At 37.0% G+C, this 11,592-nt stretch overlaps 1 protein-coding gene across 1 annotated transcript; it reads right to left on the bottom strand.

The window, feature by feature from the left end:
* Positions 1 to 368: 368 nt before the first annotated feature.
* hmbox1b (homeobox containing 1 b) lies at positions 369 to 11,586 on the bottom strand (the record flags this gene model as incomplete). The annotated part of the gene is made up of 5 exons (XM_056243370.1): positions 11,428 to 11,586; positions 6,606 to 7,118; positions 3,941 to 4,026; positions 1,059 to 1,169; positions 369 to 529 (listed from the first exon to the last, which is right to left on the bottom strand). Coding segments are annotated over exons 2-5 (870 nt in total), but the record flags the coding sequence as incomplete, so codon positions are not given.
* Positions 11,587 to 11,592: the final 6 nt, after the last annotated feature.

Genomic DNA, 11,592 nt, shown 5'->3' with positions numbered 1-11,592 from the left:
TCTCTCTCTCTCTCTCGTTCTCTCTCTCTCTCGTTCTCTCTCTCTCTCGTTCTCTCTCTCTCGTTCTCTCTCTCTCTCGTTCTCTCTCTCTCTCGTTCTCTCTCTCGTTCTCTCTCTCTCTCTCTCTCTCTCTCTCTCTCTCTCTCTCTCTCTCTCTCTCTCTCTCTCTCTCTCTCTCTCTCTCTCTCTCTCTCTCTCTCTCTCTCTCTCTCTCTCGTTCTCTCTCTCTCTCTCTCTCTCTCTCTCTCTCTCTCTCTCTCTCTCTCTCTCTCTCTCTCTCTCTCTCTCTCTCTCTCTCTCTCTCTCTCTCTCTCTCTCTCTCTCGTTCTCGTTCTCGTTCTCTCTCGTTCTCTCTCTCTCTCTCTCTCTCTCACCTCTCCATCACAGCAAGACATTCCTTCCTCCAGGTGAATCGACTGCCTCTGCGCAGACGAAAGCTTCCGGGGGGCGGAGCTTATGGGGGGCGGAGTCTGACGCCACTCCATCTCGTCCAGGGATACAGGGGTGGGTCGCATATTTAGTGTGGCACCTGAAAATATATATGTAAGGTTTTTCTTTTTAATGTTTTTGAAAGAAGTCTCTTCTGCTCACCAAAGCTGCATTTATTTGATCAAAAATACAGTAAAAACGGCTATATTGTCTTATTTAAATATATTTTAAAACTCCTGTGAATTTTTTTCAGCATCATTACTCCAGTCTTCAGTGTCACATGATCCTTCAGAAATCATTCTAATATGATGATTTGCTGCTCAAGAAACATTTCTGATTATTATCAGTGTTGAAAACAGTGCTGTGATGCTTTTTTTCAGGATTCTTTGATAAATAGAAAGTTCAAAAGACTCATTTATTTAAAATTGAAATCTTTTGTAGCATTATAAATGTCTTTGCTGCCACTTTTGATCAATTTAATGCATCCTTGCTGAATAAAAGTATTAATTTCTTTCAAAAAAAAAAAAAACTTTTAGTGTACATAAACAATTCAGCCTGTACTTGATTCAACCTTATCTTTGTGGATCTACCGACCTACAGTAAATTCAAAGCGAGTGAAGTTTGTTAACCTGGCGTGGTCTTCTCAAGCTGGTACCAGCGGTAGAAAGCTCGTTTCTTCTGTTCGCTGAGATCTGAGCCCTGCTGAAGGAGCCAGTGAGAGATTCTGCTCTGACTGATGCCTGACACAGAGAAAGAGATCACAAATCAATAACAAATTAATGCACTGGTTGATGAAAGAATGGTCAGAATAATGACAGGTCATCTCACACAGAACATTCATAATTTTATTTCTGTTTAGTAATTATGATTAACCCTTGTGTTATGTTGCGGGTCAATTTGACCCGTTTCGATTTTCAAGTTGTTGGAAATACTGGTTAACCTTTGTTTTTTTTCTTGATATTTTGTGACTTTTTCTCATTTATCATGATGAACATGCATGCAAAGTTTCAACATGCTGATGTGTTTTGACATATACAAACAAAATTACTGTTACGTTCGTGATGTTCGCGGGTCAATTTGACCCTCATAGACAGCCATTCAAAAGCAACTGTACAGACACAAAATAAAAACATTTATTTTCTGTATGTAAGGGCACTTCAACTCCAGTTCTAACGTGCAAGTGCATCTAAAAGTGCTCTAACCCTAACCAAACACACTTGAAAAAGCTAAAATTACAGTGTTCAGAATTATTTGCAAATTACAGATGAAAATCTTTGTCAGACACAGATAGTAAAATAAGCTCTCATTTCAATATTCAAAATATCTAAAATACCTAGTTTTTAACCAAAACTTTTATGTAGGATTTTCAAAGGCATCTTCACAGAGCCAAAAATAAATAAAAAACATTTTTTTGATGTATGTTTTTGTTATGTTTGGTTTCTCACTTCCCAGTGAGTGAATAATGAAACTAGGAAAGTAGGTCTTAGGAAACTAGGTAAAGTTAACAATTTTTTTTGTTCAGTTACGATGTTCAAAACATAAAATGTAAAAAAAAAAAAAAAAAAAAAAATATATATATATATATATATATATATATGCAAAAAAAAATCAGTATACTGTTTATTTTTCAATTTTGTCAAAACAAAACTGTTTTAAAAAATGTTTTAAAAACATTTTCATAAATCATATTTTCAGATATAATGTTTTTGTAATGTTTGACAAATGTTGATATTAAAAGTTTACAGTTTGTATCTAAATCTTTTTTGTTTTTCATAGTGTGATTTTTGAGGAATTGTATTGAATCCAATTAGGGTCAATTTGACCCGGTCCATAAGGGGTGTACACAGAAATCGAACAGAACACAAGGGTTAAATCTATTGCACATTATTGTTCTGTCCTCACTAAAAGCAAAATGCTATGAAGCCACAAAATCTTAGTTAATCAGGACATCGTGTTTAAATATAAAGCTATGTGGAACAAGATAAAACGATCTAGACATTTGTTGCAGTTGTGGTTCTTCGGGAAGAAAAACAAGATTTATCTCTTGGCACATCACACCTGTTTAGGACACAGATGATGTTTTGAAACTGGAATATTCGTCAATCACTGTGGCATGCTGCCAATTACCACAGACAATCATTTTGACTTCGCTTGTACAAATGCAAAATAAAGCAATAAGCCCCAATCTCCGCTCTACATTGTGCCAAACAACGGCCCTTAGCTGTTCTAAGTTCACTGTAAACCACGGCTTCACAGGGCGTATTGCTTTTATAAAACAATAAACAAAATTGTTGCTAGTCCATAAAAATATTTATTTACGCAGTGGCACAGTAATACTGATGTAATGAGGTCACAGGTAGAGTGGTACGGTGCAGGTACGGCTTCAAACGCGGCTCAACCAATCAGAATCATGGACCGAAACTAGTGTCATTTGAGCTTTGAATCTAAACCCTCTTGTAGTGGGACTACTGTTCTTGGCTAATACACTTCTGGATAGGATAAGTGATTCTATCACACTACAGGCGCCAATGCTAAGTATTGTTTTTTTTTTCAATACTTCACTGTATAATTTAAATATAAATTAATACTAATACCAGGCACTGGTCAATTGTTATTCATTCATTCAATCTTTAAGGACACAGAATCCCAGAAAAAAAAAAAACCTTAATACATTGTTAGATTTTGGGCTATAATTTTGCTTCATCTTCTTTTAGACTAGTGGAAAGAAACATCCAAAATACACTTTTAAGTCTTTATTTTATTACACTATGTATTTGCGTCTGTAGATTGAATCTGTAGAATTTTTGCGTGTCTATTCTGAATGTTTTTACAGAGGGATTTATTTATATATCATTTGCCTGATATACAGTATCTATCATTTTAATGAGTATGACAGTATTTTTCTTTATTTTTTATAAAAAGATATCCAAAATCCCCTTCTGATCCTGATCTGTCTTTCTGTTCTGGCTTTTTATGCAAATGAGTGCATATTTAATAATCGGATAATGCATTATTTGCATATTTTAACAATATTTCTAAAAACTTGTAATGCAAAAGTAATGAGGCGGCTTTCAGACGTGTGCATGGAAAATCATCTATAAGAATTGAGTTCTCTTTCACATCTTCTTGTGCTTGAATGCTTAAAATTGCTTGAATGTTGAAATTAGCAAGACTTGAAAATGTCCGCAAATAATGACCTTGAGTCCTTATTGCCGAGCCTTGTAATAGTTCCATCCCAATGTTTTTGGCTTGTGGCTGCTCTTTTAAAATTGTGTGTATTTGAATGTTTATTCCAGTAAAATCAGATCCAAAAGCACGTACATCCACAGCAAAACACTATGTTGCTCAAGTTGGGTGCTCAACAAAAAATTATATATATATATATATATATAATAAAAAAAAGGTTTATTCCAGTGCAATGTCTAGCCCCATTAGATTTACATTGTATGTGCATTCCTGTAATTGTTGCATGTTTTTACAAATTGGGGTAATAGGGTGATGACGGACTGACCTGTGACCTGAGCCACCACAGCCTGAGAGATGCGTCTGTTGCCCAGAAAGGCTTTGATTTCCTCCTTCACCAGGGTGCTGTCCCGCCTGCACACATCACAGGACGCAAACATGACGTATGTGAAGATTATCAAACTCATCGCAGATGGTCTCAGAGCAAAATGACTCTGTTTACACCTGGTAAACACAATCACTATTTGATAGTGTTAAATTCAGGTCAGAGTGAGTTTGAATTGGTTTTGAGTTGACCCACACCAGAGATAGTTTAGTATCACTGAGATACTATTATAGTTTCTCAGTTTACAGTATAGACCTTATGGAGAAGAGAAACAAGCGCACGGCCATCTCTAGGACTTTGTTTGAACTTCTGTTTTTGCGGTTGCTCTGTATGTCTATGGCATCGCTGTCGAAGAGTAATTCGCTGGTGAAGTGGATTTACTTATTGTCGAGTTTTATGATCATTGTAATGTTTGAAGCGGATATTATGACAAATATCAGACCGGGGAGATTTTAAAATAAGCGGTTCATTCATAAATCCGTAACAGGGTTCCTGCACACTTTTGAAAGTCAAATTTAAGGCTTTTTAAGACCTTTTTAAGACCTTAAGAAATCAAAATTAATACCGTACATTAGGGCTGTGCAGTATTGACAAATATATCTTGATATTTTTAACGTTTTGTTGATAATAACTAGATGATATTTTACTGATTGTGTTTTTGTGCTGGTGCCATGGCTGGTTTAGGTCTGTTGTTGACAGCTGACTCACGAAGATATTCATATTTTTCATATTCTATGCAGTGGTCGGTTCACAGCAGTGACAGAAATTAATATTTTGATTAAGGGGCAATATTTGCCACCTTAAATTGATTTTTTCAGGGGCATTTTCACCTATATATGGACATTTTTTCTAAACTTATTTAGAGTTATGCATCACCTTTAATGTCAAATACTATCATTCAAATTAAATTATACAGTAATTATACAATAATACTTAATTATATAATAATCATACAGTACCACTGTTACCAGTCAAATTAAATCATTTAATCAAAATCCATCTTTGCAGTGCAGAGGTGACAGAAGCTGCATCAGAAGTGGCATTAATATATTTACACTCCATTTACAACTGCATAAATAAAGCTATGAGATATATATTTTTAAATCAATATTCAATATTTAAATATGAAATGATTTCTAATTTTAACATTTTATTTAAAGGGTACTTTAAATATGAAACCGCAGCGGCAAATCAGTCTTAATAAGTGAGTTGAGGGAGTCATTCATTCAACCGATTCGTTCAAACGGCTGATTCATTCGGGAAAGAAGCAAGTGATTCGTTCAAAACGCGGATTTCAGTCAAGAAATCATCGCTGTCGGTTGCATTGAGACTCTGCTACGGTTTCATTTTGAAATGATAGTCGGCGAAATAAAGGGAAAACAAACAATATAAACAATATTGTGTCTAAAAAGTAGTTTCAATGTTAACTTATTTATATTATACAACTGTTAAATTAACAATATCACACTTGGAATCGTGCACGGGACAACGGCACTCTTTCTGATGTGATATTCTAATATAAGAACATAATATGATATAAATATAAGACAAAAACTAATTTGGGGACATAACAGTTAACCGTTACACTGCACACATCACGCAGTGAAAGCACGAGACAAATGCGATGTCAGCTCGCAGTGCCTCGTACATTGTTAAAACAATGATTACAATATCATAATAGACAATACACATCGCACACCATACGCACATAAAGAATGAACTTACAACTGAACTGACATTTACGACCTCTCTTCTCTTTCTCTCCTCTCGCGTGCAGGAGACAGTTATGCTGCCGCGACTCGCGAGTGACGCGAAATGTCACGTGAACTAGCAAATCCACAAAGATAGAATAATAAATAAATAAAAATACATACGCTAATTAGATAGTTTTAATTTGGAAAGCTTTTATATATGTCTAAGTCAAAGTGTCATCTAAAATTTAAGACCTTTCATAAGTAAAAATAAGACTTTATAAGACTTTTTATGGTCTTAAATTTTAAAAATCTAATTTAAGACTTTTTAAGGATCCGCGGGAACCCTGCGTAAGATCTTACCTTCATGCTGAGGAAATACAAACCGGAAGACTGTTGCTTTGACAAATAGCTGAAATATATATATATATATATATATATATTTTTTTTTTTGGTTCATTTATCTCAGGGCTTCAGACTGCAACTAAAATGTTTGCAAATGTAGGCCTATTTAAAAATAAATACATAAAATTATTTTTCTATTTATTATTATGTGCAACTTTATACAAATATTTATATAAAATTATTCAAAATCCATATAGATCAAACGCTAGTAAAACTAAAAATACTGTTTAGAACATACTGTATATTCCCTATTGTTAAAAACAATACTTTTTTAATATGAATGAAAAAAAACAATATAGTCTAAGTTTTTATTAAAGTTTCAGTTATTTTAGTAAATAAAGTTAGACTAAATGAAAATGTTGCTTTGACAATTAGCTAACATAAAACAGATTTAAGGTTTTTTTTATATATATTTTATTTTATTACAGTTAACTTTAATTTTATTTCAAGCCTGAAAATGTTGCTAATGTTTTCAGTTAAGGTTAACTATGATAACCCTGACCCGCACTGACCTCATGAGCTCCTCCACCTTGTCGTCTATATCCAGGTCCTCCTCTGACCCCTCCAGCCCGTACGACCTCATTGCCGCCGCACTGTTTACCGGGCAACGGTTCGGTGATAGTTTCCCATTGGGTGTGGCCGCCAAAGCGTCCCGCCCATTCTGGACCATGGCGACCAGAGACACCGGCGATGGTAAAACGGCGGGCGGAGATGTAGCATAACTGTTGTTGGGCGATGGCGATAAGTTACCGTGGAACTGCGTCTGCGTCGCTGTGGAAGTGGTGGAGGAGGTTGCCAAAGTGGCGCTGCTAGTGTTATTTGAGGTGGGTGTAGTGCTGGAGGTGGTGGCGTTGGAGTCCGACGGTCCGCGCCGGCCGAATTTGTCCCCGTGCTCGCGGTCGAGTCGCTCCAGGGTGTCCAGGGCGTGCACGATCTCGGGTTTGGTCATACCTGTACGCCGCAGTCTCTGGAGCAGGTCGATCTGTTCGATGGTGAAGCGTGGCTCATCTGTGTAGTGAGACATTCTGATGGGACACAGAAACAAACGTTATTGCTGATTTGTAGCTCAATACACAATCACATGTGCATCAATGGACATTATAGGAGAAGAAACAAACTGAAGCTACATTCCGAATTGTCAGTCTGTGAACTGTATACTGTGTAGTAGGACATGCATGCTCCCTATTGTTAAAAAAAAGGTACAACATTTTTTTATTTTACAGGTGAAACTCGAAAAAATTGATTATTGTGCAAAAGTTCATTTATTTTCGTAATTCAACCTAAAAGGTGAAACTAATATATTATATAGACTCATTACATGCAAAGTGAGATATTTCAAGCCTTTATTTGTTATAATTTTGATGATTATGGCTTACAGCTTATGAAAGCAGATCAAGAGGATCCACAAAGGAATGTATAGTTATGTATAGTTCTCTTATGTATAGTTACTTTTTAAACACGGAAATCGCATTCAGCATGACACGCAAGCGGTTGCCGTGGTAATGAACAACCTGCTTGTTAAAGCGAATGTATAATCCTGTATCTGAGGCAAAATTACTAAATATGCAGCGCGAGTTATATATTTCTAACTCCAAACAATTAGCCACTGAACCAGCTTATAAAATCTTCTTCAAGGCTGTGCTGGTTGCATTTGAGGTACAGGTCATGGGGTTTCTCAGATTTCGCTTGAGACCGGTAAGCATTAGCCTCAATAGTAGTCGTGTGTCTCCCTCATTGTGTATTTTTATATTTTGAATATATCCCTCCACTGCATACTGTAACGCCTTTTGCCTCGATCTGGAGTATATCGCGGAGGTATTGCTCCAAAAAAGGTCACTGACATGCACGGGTATAGGCTACCTCTTCACGTCATGGCAATCTGTCGCGCTGGTCGTGTTTGACCATTTGTTTGACGGGCGTAGTAACAATAACTAGGGGGCGTGGCTTTTGCGAACGGTCAATTAAAGGAGATAAATGATACAGTTATATAATGAATTAGAGTAAAATGAATTAAAATAGTAAAAAGATGATATATAGAATAAACTTCTCATCTGGCAAAACACCGGTGTATCTTATTTTGTCTCTGAGATTTCCCCATGACGGTCAGTGTTCTTCTGTGGATTATCTGAGCCCACCAGATTAGTAATCTGTACCAATCCAGACCAGTAATCTAGTGACACAGTGTTCCCTTGACCGTCATGAGTCAATCCCTCTCAAACTCCACCACAGGATTGAGTGCAAAACACCGGTTCATCATATCAATCAGTGCCATTTGAGCTCAGTTTAGAATCAAAATAAAAGAAATAAAATCTAGTGTAATCAGTCGGACGCACAGTGCTCATTCAGTAAATGCACAGATAAACAGATGTGTTTTGAGTCTGGATTTGAATGTGACTGTAGGAGCCCTTCTGATCTCCTCTGGAAGCTGGTTCATAGTAGCTAAAAGCGGACTCACCATGCTTAGTGAACCCTTTGTATTTCTAGCTGATGTGATCCTAATGATCTGAGTGATCTGTTGGGTTGAGCATATCTGCATAGTCAGTTTAAGTCAGTGTTTCCTGTACCGCGACTCAGCATCTTTGCTGAACCTTTAAACACTCAAAGAAATGACTTTTAGGCACTGGATCTCTTTAATAAAACAGATTCACAAATTACTCTTAAAGGCATTAGTTACTGGTGAATCAATCCAATGACTCACTCGATTACTGAATTGTACTTTTTGAACTAGGTACCAGTTTAAAAGTCACTTGTTATACTCTGAACCCTGTCACGTTAGAAACAGAAGGTCGAATGCATTGCATGTTTTTATCGAGGGTTTCGTTTGCTTACTGTGAACCATCTATAGGAAATGCGCTATTCTGAACAAGCCCACAATTCACTTAGATCTTAAGACAAATTAATTATAATTTCAAGCGTTCCGCCATCTCATGGCAGTCGAGTTATGATGATAAAAGCAGGATTCATCTGACCTACTTAAAATTCTGTTTATCCAAGACGGCTTTCATCAGCAAGCACGAGCAATTACTGTCGCTGTTGTCAAGGAAACCATACCACCCAATGACGGATGAGTATGGAGTTTATGTAACTCCAGATTAAAGCGCAGAATGCAAATATGGAGCATGTTTTGTTTAAAACCATGTGCTCTAGATTAGGAGGTTATATTAAGCTAATAGTTATGCATGGGTCTATTAATACCAGGCGGTAATAGATGACTAACCAACCAGGTTACAGGTAATAGATGACTAGCCAACCAGGTTACAGGTAATAGATGACTAGCCAACCAGGTTATAGGTTACATTTTAACCGTGCTCTCACTTATGCTGAACATAAACTGCATGTTAAAACCATTTTTTTGCTATTTTATCATCTGTCAAGTAACATGAGCAATAATAGTGATACGTGCCTACTTTATTTTATCTTCGTGCTACAGTTCCCGGAAAAATGGATGGAAAGGTTAATAACAAACTGGTGACCCAGAGCCCTTGTGGCAACTTAGTAACTCCTATAACTTAACCATCCCAGTTGCGCTGCTGGTTTGCTGTGAAATTCCTCACCGATGTGGCATTATCCCAGACCTACTGTTTTTGCACAAGTTAACCGTTAACCTTGCACAGCTGGAGCAGAAGCACTTGCCACTAAAAAAACGGCTCAGTGAGCTCTTGTACTGCATAATTGCTTCCACTTAGATCTCAGATGATCCTTATAAAAGTCTGAGATAGGAACGTGGCAGCCACTGTGGGTTTCTAAAAATACATCGCTGTGAGGCTTTGACTGAGACAGAAATTGTGTGCGCAATGAAAGCGATACAGAATGATAAAAGCCCTCACAGTGTGTCATGCATGCGATCCTTCTCTGACAGGGGGTTTCACCCATACGCCCTGCTGCATTAGTGCTCGTGTGGCGCTCTTAAACGCGTAAACCCTGCACTGGAGCATTAAACACTGCAGGCGTTCACTGCGGGGCTCTTTAGACCTGCACCGCATGCACACGTGCATCAGCTCATCTGACTGCATCCAGGCAAGTCAAAGGAGTTCACTGAAAGCTTTAAATAATAACCCACATGAGAATCCATGTGCCCTTCTTCTTTTCATTTAATAACTCATGTAGACGTGGACGTCATGCAACACAATTCTGCAGGGTGGAAAATGTGTGGATTTTTGCACTGTAAAAACGTATTTGTTTGTTTTGACAACAGATCAACATCAGCCATGTTCTCCATTTGTCGTTTCCAAAATCTAACAACAATTAGTTGTAAACTGTGTGTAAATAATTATTCATTTCAGCAACTAGTTTGAGAGTTATGGTTTGGCACATTTACAGACTTAAACATGTAAATCTAACCTTTAAACCCTGCGATATCTAAAACATCACAAGTTAATATACACTGACAAAAGGGGACAAATTAATTTTAACTGCTTACTTGCTTGCTTATTCGTTTAGGTGTTGCAAATGACCTCCAGAGTTTAAAACCAGGAGTTTTTATAAATTGTAGCATGCAAAAGGATGTATCCCAACAAGAGGAAATAAATCTTTTTCCATGCATCCTCATATCCTCAGACAGACACTGGAAATTCAAGTTATGAATGCAGATCAGAACAACTCCATGCAGCAAACTCATGATCAATGAGGATTATTGACAAATCACGGTCATTTAAATCATTTCCATCTGTGCATTGCATTAGAAAGTCCAGACGGTGTTTAAAATATGATTATTTTCTAAATGCATGTCATATGATAGTGATAAATGCACAAATCTACGCCCTTCATCTCTATGCATGAAAAATAACTGCTTATCCAGCATTAGAAAAAAGACAGCCAGCGTGCACACGAAATACATATTATTAAACATATTAAACAAGCGCTTATAAAGTAACTCAAATAGGGGAATTTCAACCTATATAAACAACAAGTTTCGCATGACTCATTTGTGTCCTGACCTCTGCAAAGATACTCCAAAAGGGTTTTAAATAAAAGCACATGCAAATATATAAATCTCAATGGGGTATTTGCATGATTGTTTATGAATATTCAATAGTACATATGAAGAATATGCATACATAACGTTAAATACACGAGTTCAGCACTTTCACACTGGGAAAACTGGCAAAATAACTAATTAATTGGCGATTATATTACTTTATAAACTATCTAGACAGGTAAACAAGCTTATATCGATTTAAACTACATGCATATGCCGATTAAAATTAAACCACGAAGCGCGTTGTTAACAAGATAAACAAAACGAACTAAATTATGCAGGCGGCTAACGTTAGTTAGCTTAGCACGAGCCAGCACAAAACTGACTGTCCTCAGGAATCAAATCCCCTTTCTTACCTGGAATGAGGAAAATACACAATATCTCAGCGCAGCAGATCATTTAATGCGCTCTGTCAGGTGATGAAGATGATATTTTATGTGATGTTGTGAGGAAGACTCGCCCTGACTGACTGACTGACTGTCTTTGTCTGACTGACAGCAGCCGTGCTGACGTCACGGCGC

Source organism: Rhinichthys klamathensis, unplaced genomic scaffold, assembly GCF_029890125.1.
Source record: "Rhinichthys klamathensis goyatoka isolate OS25496 unplaced genomic scaffold, OSU_Roscu_1.1 h1tg000787l_1, whole genome shotgun sequence".
Taxonomy (NCBI): Eukaryota; Metazoa; Chordata; class Actinopteri; order Cypriniformes; family Leuciscidae; genus Rhinichthys; species Rhinichthys klamathensis.
Note: the sequence above shows the minus strand (reverse complement) of the source record. Positions and strands in the feature narration are given on the sequence as shown.